General features: G+C 43.3%; 1 protein-coding gene across 6 annotated transcripts; it reads right to left on the bottom strand.

Moving 5' to 3' along the window:
- Positions 1-7,678: 7,678 nt before the first annotated feature.
- On the bottom strand, positions 7,679-10,172 carry LOC112245404 (solute carrier organic anion transporter family member 1A1-like). Of its 6 annotated transcripts, none has more exons than XR_006082057.1 (5): positions 9,845-10,172; positions 9,301-9,426; positions 8,861-8,993; positions 8,007-8,642; positions 7,679-7,734 (listed from the first exon to the last, which is right to left on the bottom strand). XR_006082057.1 is itself a non-coding variant. In XM_024413482.2 (4 exons), the coding sequence occupies exons 1-4, from the start codon at positions 10,062-10,064 to the stop codon at positions 8,393-8,395; spliced, it is 729 nt and encodes a 242-aa protein (XP_024269250.2). In that variant the 5' UTR covers positions 10,065-10,172; the 3' UTR covers positions 7,908-8,392. The 6 variants fall into 6 exon arrangements, 3 of the variants coding, with proteins under 3 accessions (XP_024269250.2, XP_042170806.1, XP_024269259.2); XR_006082061.1 differs by having other exon boundaries at positions 7,693-7,734; positions 8,007-8,081; positions 8,233-8,993; XR_006082053.1 differs by lacking the exon at positions 7,679-7,734 and having other exon boundaries at positions 7,908-8,081; positions 8,233-8,642.
- Positions 10,173-21,530: the final 11,358 nt, after the last annotated feature.

The raw sequence follows: 21,530 nt of genomic DNA, 5'->3' as shown, positions 1-21,530 counted from the left end.
CCATGTGTAGTTATAACTAGTGATTATGATTGATTGTTTTTTTATAAGATAAGTTCAAATGCTAGCTAGCAACTTACCTTGGCTTCTTACTACATTCGCGTAACAGGCAGGCTCCTCGTGGAGTGCAATGTAAGGCAGGTGGTTAGAGCGTTGGACAAGTTAACCGTATGGTTGCAAGATTGAATCTCCGAGCTGACAAGGTAAAAATCTGTCATTCTGCCCCTGAACAAGGCAGGTAACCCACCGTTCCTAGCCCGTCATTGAAAATAAGAATGTGTTCTTGTTAAGGGAATTTTTATCAATGATGACTAATTATGTATACATTTCAATCAGGACTGACTAGTCCAAATGCTATTATGTACTGTACATATATGAATTCTCTCTTGCTCCCTTTTCCAATTGTATATAATATAGTCAGGAGTTTAGAACAGTGCCTTGGTACAAATGAATGAACTATCTCTAGACTGTCTAGAATGCTATCTACACTGAGGAATTGACCTTGGCTACAGGCGAGGGGGGAAGGCTCGAGAACTATAGGGCCTCTCTACCGGTGTCATGAAGAGATAGATCATTTAGAAAACGCTGACGTCATTTTCAGTTTATAACCTGTGGAAAAATGTGTATATACCAGTACTCTCTTGAATTAAACGCTGTTACCTGACTTTTAAGACTGGTCTCGATCTATTTCATGCATAAATGATAAACTTACAACTTATTATGAAATAGAGAGAGTGTGAATTTGGTTTTGGCTACAAAACATAGGAATTTAGAATTCCTCTAACAGTTCTTAACTGACTTGCCTAGTTAAATAAAGGTGTAATAAATACACTAGTCAAAAAAATAAAGGGAACAGTAAAATAACACATCCTAGATCTGAATGAATGAAATATTTTTATTAAATACTTTTTTCTTTTCATAGTTGAATGTGCTGACAACAAAAATCACGCAAAAATTATCAATGGAAATCAAATTTATCAACCCATGGAGGTCTGGATTTGGAGTCACACTTGAAATTAAAGTGGAAAACCACGCTACAGGCTGATCCAACTTTGATGTAATGTCCTTAAAACAAGTCCAAATGAGGCTCAGTAGTGTGTGTGGCCTCCACATGCCTGTATGACCTCCCTACAATGCCTGGGCATGCTCCTGATGAGGTGGCGGAGGGATCTCCTCCCAGACCTGGACTAAAGCATCCTCCAACTCCTGGACAGTCTGTGGTGCAACGTGGTGTTGGTGAATGGAGCGAGACATGATGTCCCAGATGTGCTCAATTGGATTCAGGTCTGGGGAACGGGCGGGCCAGGCCATAGCATCAATGCCTTCCTCTTGTAGGAACTGCTGACACACTCCAGCCACATGAGTTATAGCATTGTCTTGCATTAGGAGGAACCCAGGGCCAACCGCACCAGCATATGGTCTCACAAGGGGTCTGAGGATCTCATCTCGGTACCTAATGGCAGTCAGGCTACCTCTGGCGAGCACATGGAGGGCTGTGCGGCTCCCCAAAGAAATGCCACCCCACACCATGACTGACCCACCGCCAAACCGGTCATGCTGGAGGATGTTGCAGGCAGCAGAACGTTCTCCACGGCGTCTCCAGACTATCACGTCTGTCACATGTGTTCAGTGTGAACCTGCTTTCATCTGTGAAGAGCACAGGGTGCCAGTGGCGAATTTACCAATCTTGGTGTTCCCTGGCAAATGCCAAACGTCCTGCACGGTGTTGGGATGTAAGCACAACCCCCACCTGTGGACGTCGGGCCCTCATACCACCCTCATGGAGTCTGTTTCTGACCGTTTGAGCAGACACATGCACATTTGTGGCCTGCTGGAGGTCATTTTGCAGGGCGCTGGCAGTGCTCCTCCTTGCACAAAGGCTGAGGTAGCGGTCCTGCTGCTGGGTTGTTGCCCTCCTACGGCCTCCTCCATGTCTCCTGATGTACTGGCCTGTCTCCTGGTAGCACCTCCATGCTCAGGACACTACGCTGACAGACACAGCAAATCTTCTTGCCACAGCTCACATTGATGTGCCATCCTGGATGAGCTGCACTACCTGAGCCACTTGTGTGGGTTGTAGACTCCATCTCATGCTACCACTAGAGTGAAAGCACCGGCAGCATTCAAAAGTGACCAAAACATCAGCCAGGAAGCATAGGAACTGAGAAGTGGTCTGTAGTCACCACCTGCAGAACCACTCCTTTATTGGGGGTGTCTTGCTAATTGCCTATAATTTCCAGCATGTGCACAACAGCATGTGAAATTTATTGTCAATCAGTGTTGCTTCCTAAGTGGACAGTTTGTTGTCCTAAGTGGACAGTTGATTTCAGTTTGATTTCACAGAAGTGTGATTGACTTGGAGTTACATTGTATTGTTTAAGTGTTCCCTTTATTTTTTTGAGCAGTATATATACACACACACACACACACACACACACACAAACAAAAAAGCAAGAGCTTCTTGTTCTATTGTCGCATAGTTTGTTTGACATTTATAAAATTTACGTGAAAAATAACAAACGGGATGATCCACTCCACTCTTGTCCTGCTGCAGTAGAACAGCACCAGCAGCTCTGGCACTAGAATCTACCTCAAGTTTGAACGGTTGTTCAAAATCTGGAGCAGCAAGTACAGGTGTACTACATAAGAGTGCTTTCCCGGATTCAAAAGCTCTCTTACAATCAGGGGACCACACAAATGATCTAGCCGGACTAAGCAAATTGGTCAATGGAGCAACTACCGCAGAGAAATTTTTACAGAAGCTACGGTAGTAGCCAACCATCCCTAAAAAGCGGCGTAGCTCTCGTCTGGTGGTAGGTGCAGGGAATGCAGTTATAGCCAAGGGCGCACCTGTCCATGGCCAACCTCTTTACCGAGATAGGTAACAGTAGCCTTCCCAAACTCGCACTTTGCCAAGTTCAGGGTTAGAGAAGCAGCTGCCAACCGTTCACATACTACCCTTAGCGAGTCAACATGATCTGACCACTCAGATGAATAAATCACTAGGTCATCAAGGTATGCACTACAATTAGGAACGCCAGCTAATACAGAGTTAACCAGTCGTTGGAAAGTGGCTGGTGCATTTCGCATCCCAAAAGCCATGACTGAGTACTGTAGGAAGTTGTCTGGGGTCACAAAGGCAGAAATCTCAGAAGCACGTGAAGTTAACGGAACCTGCCAGTAACCTTTTAAGAGGTCCAACTTAGTTACATACTTAGCAGCACCAATAGTGACGATACAGTCGTCCAGTCTGGGTAACGGGAACGAATCTGGCATTGTGACAGAATTTACCTTTCGATAATCCGTACATAACCTGGACATACCATCAGGTTTAGGAACCAAAATGCAAGGAGAACTCCAAGGGCTGGAACTTGGCGTAGCCAGGTCATTCTCCAACAAATATTTCACCTCATCCCTCATTATCTTCCTCTTGGAAGCGTTGATACGATATGGGTGTTGCTTGATAGGTGTAGCATTTCCAACATTAATGTCATGTTCCAACACATTTGTGCGAGTAGGAACGTCATTAAAGAGACAGAAAACTGTGGTAGCCTCACAATATCATTAGCCTGTCCATCCGTTAAATGAACCAGACCTGACTGGATAGACAGCAGCATTTCTGAGTTGGGCAATCTAACACACTGCTGTTGAGTGTTGCGCAACTCCAATCCATCATCATCATCAATATGACAGTCCACTATGATAGCAGTAGTAGCAGAGGAGACAGCAGTACCTTCCTCTGTTTTTGAACTGTGTGATGGGTCGGGTGTGATAAGCTTTCAACATGTTAATGTGACACACACGAGATTGGCGTTGTCTATCAGGAGTTTGAAGCACATAGTCAGTTTCACTTATTTTCTTTTCAATCAAATAAGGACCAGAGAAACGAGCTGACAGTGAAGATCCTGGAACAGGTAATAACACCAGTACTTGGTCACCTGGCTGTAGTGGACGAGAAACAGCCTCTTTATCATAGTGTCTTTTCATGCTCCTCTGTGAGGAAGACAGAGCTTCCTTTGCGAGAGCACAAGCTTGGTGTAGGCGCTCACGAAAGCGACTAACGTAGTCCAACACATTCTCGTCTCCTGTACACAACTCTTGGGACAAGAACTGTTCTTTAAGGACTTTCATTGGTCCTCTCACTGTATGACCAAACACTAGTTCAGCCGGGCTGAAACCTAGGGACTCCTGCACAGTTTCACGAGCAGCAAACAAGACTAGAGGAACTCCCTCATCCCAATCTTTCTCAGATTCCAAACAATATTTACGTAGCATAGACTTCAGTGTCTGATGCCATCTTTCAAGCGCACCCTGAGACTCTGGGTGATAGGCGCTTGACACACGGTGCGTAATTGACAAGGATTTTAACACCTGCTTGAAGAGCTTGGATAGGAAATTGGTACCTTGATCGCTTTGTACCACCTTAGGTAACCCGAATGTCGTGAAGAATTTTATTAAGGCTTTACTCACTACCGGGGCTGTAATCCTTCGCAGAGGAATGGCCTCGGGGTATCTTGTAGCCATACACATAATCGTTAACAAAAACTGGTTACCTGATTTTGTCTTCGGCAACGGTCCGACACAGTCAACCACCACATGCTCGAATGGTTCACCTATGACAGGTATGGGACAAAGAGGAGCGGGAGGAATAACCTGATTTGGGTTTCCTGTTATCTGACATGTGTGTCTTGTCCAACAAAACTGAGCCACATCTTGTTTTAAACCCGGCCAAAAGAAATGTCGAAGGATCCGATCATAAGTCTTTGTGATTCCTAAATGACCAGACCACTGGTGATCATGAGCAAGGGATAACACATTTTGTCAAAAGGCTGTAGGAATCACTATTTGGTAAACAGCATTCCAATCTCCACCCGCGTCAACATGGGATTTCCATTTACGCATGAGGAGATTACCATCAATGAAGTAAGCCACGTTCTTCATCTTTACATCTTCCAATGAGACAACACTAGAAAAACATTTAGCAAGCTTGTCATCAACCTTTTGGTTAGCAATCAGCTGCTCACGAGTGACTGGTAACTGTATTGCATCAGCAATAAGTTCAACGTTCTTTGATTCTTTCCTGGGCTGTTTGTCAGAGTTGATCAGCTTCTCAGAGGTATCACACAATCCATCCTCTTGATCATCCTCTTTGAACAGAACAGTGTTTGACAAATCTATCACGTCACCCTCTTGTCGTGCCTGAGCACGAGTGACAGCACAAGCGGGGAACACATGTGGATAACTCTGTGCCAACTCATTCGAGAGAGAGTGGTCACTTTTATCCAATACGGGTACTACGTTTCCTCCGGCAATATCGTTACCCATTATAAAGGTCACACCTTTCACTGGCAACATAGGACGTACCCCCACTCTGAATATTCCACTGATTAACTCAGAGTGTACTTTCACAAAGTGCAATGGCACTGGGACAAAACCCATTTCAATACCCTGCACTAACACACTGGAACCACAGTATGTATCGTCAGATAAGGGCAACACATCAGACAATATAAACGACTGCGCCGCACCAGTATCTCGAAGGATTTTAACCGGTCGCTGAGACGCTTCGTCATTCATTAGGGACACAAACCCCTCGAAAATGAATGGTTCATAACTGCGGTCGGGGACTGAGACTTTCAAACTGCAGTTACCCTGAGGCACCTGTTTTGTTGCAGACCTCACAACCGTACGAATTAGAGCAACTGTTGGTGGCTTGGCACGAAGAGGCATCCCTTGTTTGCGTTTTAGCAGGAAACAATCATTAATCATATGTCCCACTTTATGACAATAGAAACAGGGACGCTCATTCTTCTGGCGTGCTTGATATACTACTGCTGGTCGACTAGGGCTAAAAGTAGGAAACTCAGTGGCTCTACTCTCAGTTTGAGCCGAAAACACACTCTTGTGCGTCAACACAAACTCGTCTGCCAACACAGACGCTTCTGCCAGGGAGGATACATTGTTCGTTTAGGTAAACTACAATGCGTTCGGGTAAGCAATTTTTAAACTCTTCCAACAAGATTAACTCCCGGAGAGAGTTGAAATCAGTTACCTTACTAGCAGCATTCCATTTATCAAACAGATTTCCCTTGTCTCTAGCAAATTCCACATAAGTCTTACTAGAAGACTTCTTATGAGACCTAAATCTCTGTCGGTATGCCTCAGGCACAAGCTCATAGGCACGAATAACAGTAGCTTTGACCACTTCATAATTCAAACTGTCTTCCAGAGGTAGTGCTGACAAAACCTATTGGGCTTTACCAGTTAATTTACACTGAAGTAATAGGCACCATACCTCTTCAGGCCATTTCAATGCTACAGCTATACGCTCAAATACACAAAAATAGGAGTCAACCTCCGACTCTCTGAACAAAGGTACTAAGGCAATCTGCCTACTAATGTCAAACGTGTTTGAGGACACAGCAGGTGAGGACGGCTCACAAACAGGCACAGTAGGACCGGAGGCTAGCCTCGCTGTCTCTGCCTCCAGTTCCATCTGGCGCATTTTAAACGTCATCTGCCGCTGTTCTCGTTCTCTCTCTGCCTCAATTTTACACATCTCCAAATCTAAATGCCGCTGTGCTATACGGACATCCCTCCTGGCATCACCATTTGAAAGTGGGGAGAGTGGATCAAAACGGGACAATGTGGCTGGTGTTTTAGCCTCGCTCTCATTATCAGACACCAATGGGCTTACAGGAGTAGCAACATCCCCTACAGGGGTAGTAGGCTCAGGCAGCGGTAACACAAGCACCTGCTCTTCCAACAATACATCTAACACCAGCTTTTTAACCTCCGACTTAACTACATTCTGTGGAATCGATACTGAATAATGGTCAGCCAAGGTCATTAAATCAAATCTACGACATTTATCAAAAACCTCCCACGAAGGGTTATCCAAAAAGGATTTCAAATCAAAAGTAGCCATCTTAAACTACTTCACAAGAGCCAAAGAAAATAGCAAACACTAATGCTACTTCAGCTATGACGCTCAACACTGAACTATACCACTACAACAATCTACATGAGCGGCATGGGTGTCAGTTATGACAGATCCCGGACGAGCCCCCACTTATGTTACGAATCCCTTTTGGCCCGACAGTCTAGGGGGGATGGTAATGAGACCCGTAACATAACTCATGCAAATTATAATTGTGACAAAGTAAAAGTGTGAACGAAATAACCACGACAACTGAAATTATACCGTCAAACTCAGGGTTTATTGTAAAACACACGGTAATAGGGGGAGCAGGAAAAGGGGCTGAGCTGGACCCAAGGAAAGAAACAATAAGCATCCAAAACACCCCTAACCTAGACTAGCCTATTTTAACAACAGCTACCTAACTAACCAAAAATACAGTGGGTGGTCCGCCCAGTTCTAACTAGTGTTTTTAACAAAGTCTACCTACGGGTAGTGTATGCCCATGGGCGACTTGTCTTGGTTTCCCCTTTTCCCACCAGCAATCAAACACAAACACCATAACCAAAAACAATACTCACAAGAGATGACAAAGTGATTTGGAGGTGCTCAAACAAAAGAGAGGTTAAGACACAAAGAAAGAGTGAAACACAGAGATCTACATACATGGCATTTACAGAGAGATTGAGCTCTAGAGCAAACAACTGATGGGGTTTTTAAACCAAGGGAAAGGAACTGTGATAGGGTAGGAAACAGGAGGAGGTGTGTCTTCTGATTGATGATTGATTGTTGACTGATTGGGGAGTGATGATGTTCACCTGTGAGGGGAGAAGGAGAGAAAAGACACACACACAGGATACACACACAGGATACTTGTATCCGTAACATATATATATATAAATATAAAAATATAAATATATATATATAAAATAATATAAAATATTAAATATATATATAAAAATATAGGACAAATCTGTGTCCAAAAATGCCGATTTACGATTGTTATGAAAACTTGAAATCGGCCCTAATTAATCGGCTATTCCGATTGATCGGTTGACCTCTAATTAGGATCAAGAATCGTTACCCCTACCCGATGTCCGCCGCCTTGGAGTTGGCCATAGGAGCCCAATTCTTCACCAAACTGGACCTCTGCAACGCTTAAAATCTGGTGAGAATCAGTGAGGGAGATGAGTATTTAGTCATGACCTTCAGAATATGGAACTCACCGGCAGTCTTTCAGGCACTGATCAATAACACACTCTAATAACACACTCACACACTCTTAGGGATATGTGAATCGGTTCGTCTTTGTTTACCTCGACGACATCCTGATCTTCTCCAAAAACACTTCAGGAACACATACGGCCCTGTCCCACCTCACTCAAGCAGGTTTTTGCAGGAATCCCGAGGCTGACAGGGCATTCACAGAGATCAAGGGACGTTTCACCTCCGGACCCATCCTCGTTTATCCTGATCCTACTCGCCCCTTTGTGGTAGAGGTGGACATCTCGGATACCGGAGATGGGGCGGTCCTTTCACAGCGAAAAGAGGAGGACAAGAAACTTCACCTATGAGCCTTTCTCTCCAAGCGGTTCTCGACCACCGGTAGGCAACTACGATGTAGGTAACCGGGAGCTCTTGGCAGTTAAGTGGGCCCTTGAGGGGTGGAGACACTGGTTGGAACCACTGCTTCATCTTCTGGTCTCTTCTCTGCACCTGGGTCCAACTTTACCACATCACCGTTAAAGCATCTCTTAATCCCTTCTCTTAACATGTATGGCCCCAAAACATAATCAAGCAGCTGACCAATTACGCAAGACTAGTTCTAAGTTAACTCAGATTAATCGACAACTGGATACATTTATTTATTTCTAAAGTGAAACTATCCTCCGCATTAGAGTATCTCTAAAAGTACAAGTTTAACCAGTATTTCAGTTGTTTTACCATCCCATGAAGAAGTGTGGCAGGCCTGTGAGGAAGGATTCTACAGCAATGATGAAACAGCCCATAGCAATGAGCCTGGGCCGGTGCAGCTTCGCCCCAAAATGGCTGACCACAGCCAGGAACAGCAGGTTACCTGTAAGAAACCACAACACTACAGTTGCCAGGAATCGCAAATGATAAACGCTGTTTAATTATTATTTTTTTAAATGGCATATCAGTTTGGATACTAGTCTGCAACATAGCATCACATAAAACAATGTTAGGGGTTTGACAGTAGAGTCATGGACAAACGCCAGTCAATCAATTAATAGGAACAACTATAAAACTGGACAGTATTGAGAGCAGAGTCTGATTGAACTACAAAAAAATGGATCATACTGTAGTCTGTATCTGGTTTTTACTACATTAATTCTCAAGCAACTCAATGTTATTGTTGATACCCATCTCAAAGAGTCCGATGAGAAAGCTGGACAGGTCAAAGTGTCTCTCTGAGTGATGGCACTCTTCATGTAGGTCCCTGACAGAGCTTTGGTGAAGGAGGCAAGCGACAGGGCCACGATGAACTGCTGACAAACACAAGAGAGAGAACATTAGTGTGTGTTTGTCCATGTGTATGTGCATGCGTGGATGCATGTGCAGACAGAGTGCATGTGTAGCTGAGGTGGCCTGCAATAGTAAAAAGAACGGACACAATCTCCTAGACAAAATCCAGTACAAGTAAGCTACTCAGTAAACATATTCTCTGTGACTCTTTTTTTTTTTTTTATACCTCAGCTAGCATCAAGCTAACATATACACTCACTCAATGTAAATCACGTTCTACTCTCACTCAGTTCGACACAAAGCCAAAACAAAACCTTTCCTAACGTGATAATATCTGGACAAAGTTGTTAAATAGCATGTTATTACATATTGTGTATATATTTGAACGTTTGGAAGTTCTGTTACATACCTGTAATAGTAAAAAGAACAGACATAGTTTACCTGTAACGTTCTGGTCCTTATTCTGCAGAATGATGAGCGCTTGACCAGAACTTGCTGTTTCTCCTGCTACAACAGTGCAACAGTGCCATCTATTGGCCTGATGGACTGCTAACGTGAAAGTATGTAGAAAATACCATTTAGATTCATTAAGACAAATACATAAACAAATTGGGGGGGGGGAATAAATAATAAATCTGTGTCCGTTTTTAGTATTTTCCATTTTACTTTCCCTCAGTCCTTTTCACTTTCCTTGGCAAAAATCAAATCAAACTTATTTATATAGCCCTTCTTACATCAGCTGATATCTCAAAAGTGCTGTACAGAAACCCAGCCTAAAACCCCAAACAGCAAGCAATGCAGGTGTAGAAGCATGGTGGCTATGAAAAACTCCCTAGAAAGGCCAGAACCTAGGAATAAACCTAGAGAAGAACCAGGCTATGAGCGGTGGTCAGTCCTCTTCTGGCTGTGCCAGGTGGAGATTATAACAGAACATGGCCAAGATGTTAAAATGTTCATAAATGACCAGCTTGGGGAAAAAAAAAAAATAATCACAGTAGTTGTCGAGGGTGCAACAAGTCAGCACCTCAGGAGTAAATGTCAGTTGGCTTTTCATAGCCGATCATTGAGAGTATCTCTACCGCTCCTGCTGTATCTAGAGAGTTGAAAACAGCAGGTCTGGGACAGGTAGCACATCCAGTGAACAGGTCAGGGTTCCATAGCCGCAGGCAGAACAGTTCAAACTGGAGCAGAGGCACGGCCAGGTGGACTTGGGACAGCAAGGAGTCATCATGCCAGGTAGTCCTGAGGCATGGTTCTAGGGCTCAGGTCCCCCAAGAGAGAGAAAAAAAGAAGGAAAGAAAGAAAGGAGAGAATTAGAGAGAGCATACTTAAAGTCACACAGGGCACTGGAGAAATACTCCAGATATGACAGACTGACCCTAGCCCCCGACACATAAACTACTGCAGCATAACGGAGAGGTGTAGTCCACGGACGCAAAGAGTGGATCTGATCCTGGGTAAACTCTCTTAGGCTACAAAACACACGTTTAACGGCAACAAAACAAACGGAATAGAGAAGCTTCGGCACTGAGGGTTGAACACATCCTCATTCACGTCTCCATCACAACTTACCATCCTGAGACAAGGCCGAGTATAGCCCACAAAGATCTCCGCCACGGCACAACCCAAGGGGGGACGCCAACCTAGACAGGAAGATCACGTCAGTGACTCAACCCACTCAAGTGACGCACCCCTCCTAGGGACGGCATGGAAGAGGACCAGTAAGCCAGTGACTCGGCCCGTGTAATAGGGTTAGAGGCAGATAATCCCAGTGGAGAGAGGGGAACCGGCTAGGCAGAGACAGCAAGGGCGGTTCGTTGCTCCAGTGCCTTTCCGTTCACCTTCACACTGCTGGGCCAAACTACACTCAATCATTGGACCTACTGAAGAGATGAGTCTTCAATAAAGCTGTTTGCTTAGCAATTCTAGGGACAATTAGGAGGCCTGCGTCTTGTGACCGTAGCGTATGTGTAGGTATGTACATCAGCACCAAATCGAAAAAATAGGTAGGAGCAAGCCGATGTAATGCTTTGAAGGTTAGCAGTAAAACCTTGAAATCAGCCCTTGCCTTAACAGGAAGCCAGTGTAGGTAGGCTAGCACTGGAGTAATATGATCAATTTTTGGGGTTCTAGTCAGGATTCTAGCAGCCGTATTTAGCACTAACTGAAGTTTATTTAGTGCTTTATCCGGGTAGCCGGAAAGTAGAGCATTGCAGTAGTCTAACCTAGAAGTAACAAAAGCATGGATTCATTTTTCTGCATCAATTTTGGACAGAAAATGTCTGATCTTTGCATTGTTACGCAGATGGAAAAAAGCTGTCCTTGAAACAATCTTGATATGTTCATCAAAAGAGAGATCCGGGTCCAGAGTAACGCCGAGGTCCTTCACAGTTTTATTTGAGACGACTGTACAACCATCAAGATTAATTGTCAGATTCAACAGAAGATCTCTTTGTTTCTTGGGACCTTGAACAAATATCTCTGTTTTGTCCAAGTTTAAAAGTAGAACGTTTACAGCCATCCACTTCCTTCTATCTGAAACAAAGGCTTCCAGCAAGGGAAATTTTGGGGCTTCACCATGTTTCCTTGAAATGTACAGCTGTGTGTCCTCTGCATAGCAGTGAAAGTTAACATTATGTTTTCTAATGACATCCCCAAGAGGTAAAATATATAGTGAAAACAATAGTGGTCCTAAATCGGAACCTTGAGGAACACCGAAATTTACAGTTGATTTGTCAGAGGACAAACCATTCACAGAGACAAACGGATATCTTTCCGACAGATAAGATCTAAACCAGGCCAGAACTTGTCCGTGTAGACCAATTTGGGTTTCCAATCTCTCCAAAAGAATGTGGTGATCGATGGTATCAAAAGCAGCACTAAGGTCAAGGAGCACGAGGACAGATGCAGAGCCACGGTCTGACGCCATTACAAGGTCATTTACCACCTTCACAAGTGCAGTCTCAGTGCTATGATGGGGTCTAAAACCAGACTGAAGCATTTCGTATACATTGTTTGTCTTCAGGAAGGCAGTGAGTTGCTGCGCAACAGCTTTTTATAAAAAATGTTGTGAGGAACGAGAGATTAGATATAGGCCGATAGTTTTTAAAATATTTTCTGGGTCAAGGTTTGGCTTTTTCAAGAGAGGCTTTATTACTGCTACTTTTGAGTTTGGTACACATCCGCTGGATAGAGAGCCGTTTATTATGTTCAACATAGGAGGGGCAAGCACAGGAAGCAGTTCTTTCAGTAGTTTAGTTGGAATAGGGTCCAGTATGCAGCTTGAGGGTTTATAGAGGCCATGATTATTTTCATCATTGTGTTAAGAGATACTTGATCCTAGGTCCTGGCAGAGTTGTGCAGACTCAGGACAACTAAGCTTTGGAGGAATACGCAGATTTAAAGAGGAGTCCGTAATTTGCTTTCTAATGATCATGATTTTTTCCTCAGAAAGTTCATGAATTTATTACTGCTGAAGTGAAAGTCATCCTCCCTTGGGGAATGCTGCTTTTTTGTTAGCTTTGCGACAGTATCAAAAATACATTTTGGATTGTTCTTATTTTCCTCAATTGGGTGGAAAAATAGGATGATCGAGCAGCAGTGAGGGCTCTTCGATACTGCACGGTACTGACTTTCCAAGCTAGTCGGAAGACTTCCAGTTTGGTGTGGCGCCATTTCCGTTCCAATTTTCTGGAAGCTTGCTTCAGAGCTCAGGTATTTTCTGTAAACCAGAGAGCTAGTTTCTTATGACAAATGTTTTTAGTTTTTAGGGGTGCAACTGCATCTAGGGTATTGCGCAAGGTTAAACTCTTTAGGGATAGGGGGCAGCATTGGGAAGTTTGGATGAGAAGCGTGCCCAAAGTAAACTGCCTGCTACTCAGGCCCAGAAGCTAGAATATGCATATAATTAGTAGATTTGGATAGAAAACACTCTAAAGTTTCCAAAACTGTTCAAATATTGTCTGGGAGTAAAACTGAAGTCATATGGCAGGTCGACAACCTGAGAAATATCCAACCAGGAAGTGGGAATTCTGAGGTTTGTCGTTTTCAAGTGAATACCTATCGAATATCCAGTGTCTGTGGGGTCAGATTGCACTTCCTAAGGCTTCCACTAGTCTTTAGAACGTTGTTTCAGGCTTCTATTGTGAAAGGGGAGTGAATAAGACCACAAGAAGGTGGTTCAACTGAAAGCCATGAGTTGAGTATCGTGCGTCGCCATGAGCGCAATCTCCGTTCCCTTTCCTTTCTAATGAAAACAGTATTGTCCGGTTGAAACATTATTGAATATTTATGATAAAAACACCCTAAGGATTTATTAGAAACATCGTTTGACATGTTTCTATGACCTCAAATGGAACTTTTTTTGACTTTTCGTCTAGACTTTGTGCCTGCACTTTGTGCATTTGGATTACTGGACTAAACGCGCGAACAAAAAGGAGGTTTTTGGACATAAAGATTAACTTTATCGAACAAAACTAACATTTATTGTCTAACATGGAGACCTGGGAGTGCCATCAGATGAATTTTAACACTATTTCTGACACCTCTCCTTGGCTGGAAAATGGCAAAGTTTATAGGTAACTTTTGAAATATTTTGTAGTGACGTTGCGTTTTTTTGTAAGCTGTTTTTTTCTGGATCAAACGCGCTTTATAAATGGACATTTTGGATATATATGGACAGAATTAATCAAACAAAAGGACCAATTGTGATGTTTATGGGACATATTGGAGTGCCAACAAAAGAAGCTCGTCAAAGGTAATGCATGTGTAGCGCCTGCAGGGTTGAAATATGCTAATTGAAATGCATTCCAGGTGACTACCTCATGAAAAGGTTTGAGAGAACGCCAAGAGTGTGCAAAGCGGTCATCAAGGAAAAGGATGGTAACTTCAAAGAATCTCAAATATATTTTGATTTGTTTGACACTTTTTTGCTTACGACATGATTCCAATTGTGCTATTTCATAGTTTTGATCTCTTCACTATTATTCTAAAATGTAAAAACTTGTAAAATAAAGAAAAACCCATAAATGAGTAGGTGTGTCCAGACTTTTAACTGGTACTGTATATATTGTGATATTGCAAATATGGTACAATCCAAGGTTGCAAAGCTCTTGGAGACTTACCCAGAAAGACTCATAGCTTTAATTGTTGCCAAAGGTGATTTTAACATGTATTGTGAATACTTATGTAAATTAGATATTTCTGTATTTCATTTTCAATACATTTGAGAAAAATACAAAAAACTTTTTTTCACTTTGTCATTATGGGGTATTGTCTGTAGCTGAGTGAGATGACAAAACTATAATTTAACCCATTCAGACAAGGGGGGCCACAGCCCACGGGAAAAAAGCAATGAAGGCTCTACACTACCGGTCAAAAGTTTTAGAACACCTACTCATTCAAGGGTTTTTCTTCATTTTTACTATTTTCTACATTGAAGAAAAATAGTGAAGACATCAAAACGAAAAAAGTGTTAAACAAATCCAAATATATTTTAGATTCTTCAAAGTAGCCACCCTTTGCCTTGATGACAGCTTTGCACTCTGGCATTCTCTCAACCAGCTTCATGAGAATGTCATCTGGAATGCATTTCAATTAACAGGTGTGCCTTCTTAAAAGTGAATTTGTGGAATTTCTTTCATTTTAATGCGTTTGACCCAATGAATTGTGTTGTGACAAGGTAGGGGTTATACAGAAGATAGCCCTATTTGATAAAATACCAAGTCCATATTGTGGCAAGAACAGCTCAAATAAGCAAATAGAAACAACAGTCCATCATTACTTTATGACATGAAGGTCAGTAAGGGGTGGCAGGGTAGCCTAGTGGTTAGAGCGTTGGACTAGTAACCGAAAGTTTGCAAGTTCGAATCCCTGAGCTGACAAGGTACATATGTCGTTCTGCCCCTGAACAGGCAGTTAACCCACTGTTCCTAGGCTGTCATTGAAAATAAGAATTTGTTCTTAACTCACTTGCCTAGTAAAATAAAGGAAAAATAAATAAATATGGAATATTTCAAGTGTAGTTGCAAAAACAATCAAGTGCTATGATGAAACTGGCTCTCATGAGGACCACCACAGCAATGGAAGACCCAGAGTTACCTCTGCTGCAGAGGATAAGTTCATTAGAGTTAACAGCCTCAGATATTGCTTCACATTCACATCTCAACATCAACTGTTCAGAGGAAACTGTGTGAATCAGGCCTTCATGGTTGAATTGCTGCCAAGAAACCACTATTAAAGGACACCAAGAAACATGATAAATTTGTCCTTTGGTCTGGAGTCCAAATTTGAGATTTTTGGTTCCAACTGCCATGTCTTTGTGAGATGAGGTGTGGGTAAACAGATGATCTCTGCATGTGTATTTCCTACCATAAAGCATGGAGGAGGAGGTGTTATGGTGCTTTGCTGTTGACACCGTCTGTGATTTATTCAGAATTCACACTTAACCAGCATGGCTACAACAGCATTCTGCAGCTATACGTCATCCCATCTGGTTTGGGCTTAGTGGGACTATCATTTGTTTTTATAAATTATTATAAAAAAATAAAAACAATTGTTCGTTACTTTTACACCTTTTCGTGGTATCCAATTGGTAATTACAGTCTTGTCTCAGCGCTGCAACTCCCGTATGGACTCAGGAGAGGCGAAGGTCGAGAGCCGTGTGTCCTCAAACACAACCCAGCCAAGTGTAACGGCTGTTGGAAGGAGAGGACCAAGATGCAGCGTGGTAAGTGTCCATGTTAGATTTATTCGACAACTGATAACTGAACACTGAAACACACCATAAACAAAAGCACAACCGAAACAGTTCTGTCTGGTGCAGACACAGAACAGAAAATAATCACCCACAACTCAAGGGTGAAAACAGGCTACCTAAGTATGGTTCTCAATCAGGGACAACAATTGACAGCTGCCTCTGATTGAGAACCATACCAGGCCAAACACAGAAATCCCAAATCATAGAAAAAATAACATAGACTGCCCACCCAAACTCACGCCCTGACCATACTAAAACTAAGACAAAACAAAGGAACTAAGGTCAGAACATGACACCAAGCCACACTGCTTCTTGACACAATGCTTGCTTAACCCGGAAGCCAGCCGCACCAATGTGTCGGAGGAACCACCATACACCTGGCAACCCTGTCAACGTGCATTGCGCCCGGCTCGCCACAGGTGTCGCTAGAGCGCAATGGGACAAGAACGTCCCTGCAGGCCAAACCCTCCCCTAACCCGGACGACGCTGGGCCAATTGTGTGCCGCCTCATGGGACTCCCGGGCGCAGCCGGCTGCGACAGAGCCTGGACTCCAACCAGGATCTCTAACTGCACAGCTTGGACGGCTTGCCTTATACCACTGTACTCAGGAGAATTAATTTGTTTTTCAACAGGACAATGACCCATCACACCTCCAGGCTGTGTAAGGGCTATTTTACCAAGAAGGAGAGTGACGTAGTGCTGCATCAGATGACCTGGCCTCCACAATCCCCTGACCTCAACCAAATTGAGATGTTTTGAGATGAGTAGGACCGCAGAGTAAAGGAAAAACAGCCAACAAGTGCTTAGCATATGTGGGAACTCCTTCAAGACTGTTGGAAAAGCATTCCAGGGGAAGTTGGTTGAGAGAATTCCAAAAGTGTGCAAAGCTGTCATCAAGGCAAAGGGTGGCTATTTGTAGAATCTCAAATATATATGTTTCACACTTTTTTGGTTACTAGATGATTCCATGTGTTATTTCATAGTTTTGATGTCTTCACTATTATTCAACAATGTAGAAAATAGTAAAAATAAAGTGTTCTAATAACAATAAGGCACCTCTGAGGTTTGTGGTATATGGCCAATATACCAGCCCTCCTTGGGCCTTATTGCTTAAATAACCCATCTCTTTTATAACAGGATATTATCATTGACTATATGAAAGTGCATGTATGAATGAGTCTGATTTACCGTTTTCAATGGCAGGTTCACCTTCTGAAGCCGGATGAGGTTCCCAAAGCGTGCTGCGCACCCACCAAGCTCAGTCCCATCTCTGTACTCTTCTACGATGACAACAACAACGTGATCCTAAAGAAGCATCGCAACATGGTGGTCAAGACCTGTGGATGCCTGTGACACCAGTGGTAGCCCATCTATCTATTCTACATCATTTTAATCAACTTAATTGCCATTGTTCCAAAAGATACAAACAGGGTAATTTAACTTGCAACCAGCAGTTGATAGCAATAATCTGTCAATATGCTGATAAATAGTATGTATCTAATATATTGATTTTGAATGTTCATTGACATGTTTCTGCCAAAGCGAGAGCACAGGACTTGGTATCTGAGTGGTGAAGGCGATGAACGACATGTGTGGATTATAACACCAACCTCTTCACAAAACATTTGTTATTTCCTCTCTTACATGGCCCCACATGAATATAGAATCCCTGCGCAATCCTGGAGCGACTGATATGATTTAGGTATTGAAGAAAAGCTATACCAAGGGCAACCTCAATGGTGGGATTTCAACCGACACCTCAACACAGTTAATCAAGCACTTGAGACTACTCGGCCTGACAACACATTTGTTAAATGTCTCGATGGGATCGACACATGGCCATGCCATTGCTCTGCCTAACTTTCATTGATTTCAATCAAGGGTTTACAAATAGCAACTACAGTTCTTTAGGGTCATTTGCCACGTGGAAATTACAGGATAAGGTTGCCGAGTGGTTAAGGCAATGGACTGCTAGTCCATTGTGCGCTGCATGCATGTGCACTGGTTCGAATCCCATCCTCATCATGTAACCAGTAAAATTCTGTACTATTTTATGGCATTGGAAGATTTTGACTTTCAAAAACCATTCCACTGCGAGAGCACAGGACTTGGAATCTGTGTGGTGAAGGCGCTGAACGACATGTGTGGATTATAACACCAAACTCTTCACAAAACATGTGTTTTCCTCTCTTGCGTGGCCCCACATGAATATAGAATCCCTGCGCAATCCTAGAGCGACTGATAAGGTTCAGGTATTGCAGAATAGCTTTAGCAAGGGCAACCTCAATGGTGGGATTTCAACCGACACCTAAACATACTTAATCAAGCACTTGAGACCACTCGGCCTAACAACACATTTGTCAAATGTCTCGATGGGATCGACACATGGCCCTGCCATTGCTCTGCCTAACTTTCATTGATTTCAATCAAGGGTTTACATACAGCAACTACAGTTCTTTCAGGTCATTTGCCACGTGGATTTTATAGGATGAGGTGGCAGAGTGGTTAAGGCGATGGACTGCTAATCCATTGTGCGCTGCATGCATGCGTTTGAATCTCATCCTCATTGTGTAACCCAAAAAACGTGGTACTTTATTATGGCACTGGCTGATTTAGACTTTTACAAACATTGGTAAGAGGGCCGACTGCCAAAGCGAGTGCACAGGACTTGGTATCTGTGTGGTAAAGGCGCTGAACGACATGTCTGGATTATAACACCAACCTCTTCACAAAACAGTTGTTATTTCCTCTCTTACATGGCCCCACATGAATACAGAATCTCTGCGCAATCCTAGAGCGACTGATAAGATTCAGGTATTGAAGAAAAGCTTTACCAAGGGCAACCTCAACTATTGGATGTGATCCGACACCTCAACACACTTAATCAAGAACTTGAGACCACTCGGCCTGAAAACACATCATTTGTCAAATGTCTCGATGGGATCGACACATGGCCCTGCCATTGCTCTGCCTAACTTTCATTGATTTCAATCAAGGGTTACATACAGCAACTACACTTCTTTAGGGTCATTTGCCACATGGATATTACAGGATGAGGTTGCCGAATGGTTAAGGCAATGGACTGCTAATCAATTGTGCGCTGCATGCATGTGTTTGAATCCCATCCTCATCGTGTAACAAAGAAAAATCTGTACCTGATTATGGCACTGGAAGATTTTGACTTTCACAAACACTGGTAAAAGGGCCGACTGCCAAAGCGAGAGCACAGGACTTGGTATCAGAGTGGTGAAGGCGATGAACGACATCTGTGGATTATAACACCAACCTCTTCACAAAACATTTGTGTTTTCCTCTCTTGCATGGCCCCACATGAATATAGAATCCCTGCGCAATCCTAGAGCGACTGATAAGGTTCAGGTATGGAAGAATAGATTTACCAAGGGCAACCTCAATGGTGGGATTTGAACTGACACCTGAACACATTTAGTCAAGCACTTGAGACCACTCGGCCTGACAACACATTTGTCAAATGTCTCGATGGGATCGACACATGGCCCTGCCATTGCTCTGCCAAACTTTCATTGATTTCAATCAAGGGTTTACATACAGCAACTACAGATTTTTAAGGTCATTTGCCACATGGATATTACAAGATGAGGTGGCCGAGTGGTTAAGGTGATGGACTGCTAATCCATTGTGCTCTGCATGCATGGGTTCGAATCCCATCCTCAATGTGTAACAAAGGAAATTCTGTACTTCATTATGGCACTGGAAAATTTTGACTTTCACAAACACTGGTAAGATGGCCGACTGCCAAAGCGAGAGCACGGGACTTGGTCTCTGAGTGGTGAAGGCGATGAACTACATGTGTGGATTATAACACCAACCTCTTCACAAAACATTTGTTATTTCCTCTTACATGGTAAAAACTCAGGCCTCTCATCTTTTTAAGTGGGAGAACTTACACAATTCGTCACTGACTAAATACTTTTTTGCCCCACTGTAAATGTAACCTTTATTTAAACTAGGCAAGTCAGTTAAGAACAAATGCTTATCGACAATGACGGCCTACACCGGACGACACTGGGCCACCCCCATGGGACTCCCGATCACGGCCGGTTGTAATACAGCCTGGATTTGAACCAGGGTGTCTGTAGTGACGCCTCTAGCACTGAGCCTTCCACTCAGGACCCCTACAAATAACAGGGGAGGGTAGCATTTTTGGGGGGTGTGTTCTTTGTGTCTCTGTAACATTCTCAAACAAAATTATCCACAATTCATTCATGATTATCCATAATCATGGTAGCCTCCACATGGATATAGAAGTGATCAGAAATATCTATTCTTACAATAAAATTGACTCCAAAATGGTACAAGACATTATTCACCATTCCGTTCATATTGGGCAAAACATACTGCAAATGCATCCAACAAGCTTGTAAAGACACAAGCTTTTGATGTACTCATTGTGTGCGTGCCAAATGGCAAAAGTATTGCACTATATAGGGATAGGGTGCCATTTGGGACTAAGCTCACTGGGAGCCCTACAGTATGCACAATCTATAAAACCTAACTAATGCATCCTAACCCACAGATACACTATATATAGACAAAAGTATGTGGACACCCCTTCAAAATTGTGGATTTAGTCATTTCAGCCACACCTATTGCTGGCAGGTGTATAAAAACGAGCACAGCCATGCATAGAGCGACATTGAATTGCCTTACTGAAGAACGCAGTGACTTTCAATTTGGCACCGTCATAGGACCCCACCTTTCCAACAAGTCAGTTCATAAAATGTCTGCCCTGCTAGATCTGCCCCGGTCAACTGTAAGTGCTGTTATTGTGACGTGGAAATGTTTAGGAGCAACAACAGCTCAGCCGCGAAGTGGTAGGCCACACAAGCTAACAGAACAGGACCGCCACGTGCTGAAGCGTGTAAAAATTCTGTACTCGGTTGCAACACTCACTACCAAGTTCCAAACTGCCTCTGAAAGCAATATCAGCACAAAAACTGTTCAGGGGCTTCATGAAATGGATTTCCATGACCGAGCAGCCGCACACAAGCCTAAGACCACTATGTGCAATGCCAAGCGTCGACTGTAGTTGTGTAAAGCTTGGAAATGCGTTCTCTGGGGTGATGAAGCACACCTCACCATCCGGCAGTCCGACGGACAAATCGGGGTTTGGCGTATGCCAGGAGAGTGCTACCTGCCCCAATGCAGTGCCAACTGTAAAGTTTGGTTGAGGAGGAATAATGGGCTAGGCCCCCCTTAGTTCCAGTGAAGGAAAATCTTAACGCTACAGCATACAATGACATTCTAGACAATTCTGTTCTTACAACTTTGTGGCAACAGTTTGGGAAAGGGCATTACTTGTCTCAGCATGACAATGCCCCCATGCACAA

Source organism: Oncorhynchus tshawytscha, linkage group LG03, assembly GCF_018296145.1.
Source record: "Oncorhynchus tshawytscha isolate Ot180627B linkage group LG03, Otsh_v2.0, whole genome shotgun sequence".
In the NCBI taxonomy this organism is placed as follows: Eukaryota; Metazoa; Chordata; class Actinopteri; order Salmoniformes; family Salmonidae; genus Oncorhynchus; species Oncorhynchus tshawytscha.
Note: the sequence above shows the minus strand (reverse complement) of the source record. Positions and strands in the feature narration are given on the sequence as shown.

Bases quoted from the DNA above. Each gene is read 5' to 3' on its own strand.
- LOC112245404 (XM_024413482.2), bottom strand. From the start codon at position 10,064: ATGGAAAATACTAAAAACGGACACAGATTTATTATTTATTCCCCCCCC. The intron at 8,994-9,300 runs GTATCAACAATA...GGTTTCTTACAG, and splicing joins CATCGGACTCTTTGAGATGG to GTAACCTGCTGTTCCTGGCT. The intron at 8,643-8,860 runs GTAAAACAACTG...GATGTGGTAAAG, and splicing joins CCACACTTCTTCATGGGATG to TTGGACCCAGGTGCAGAGAA.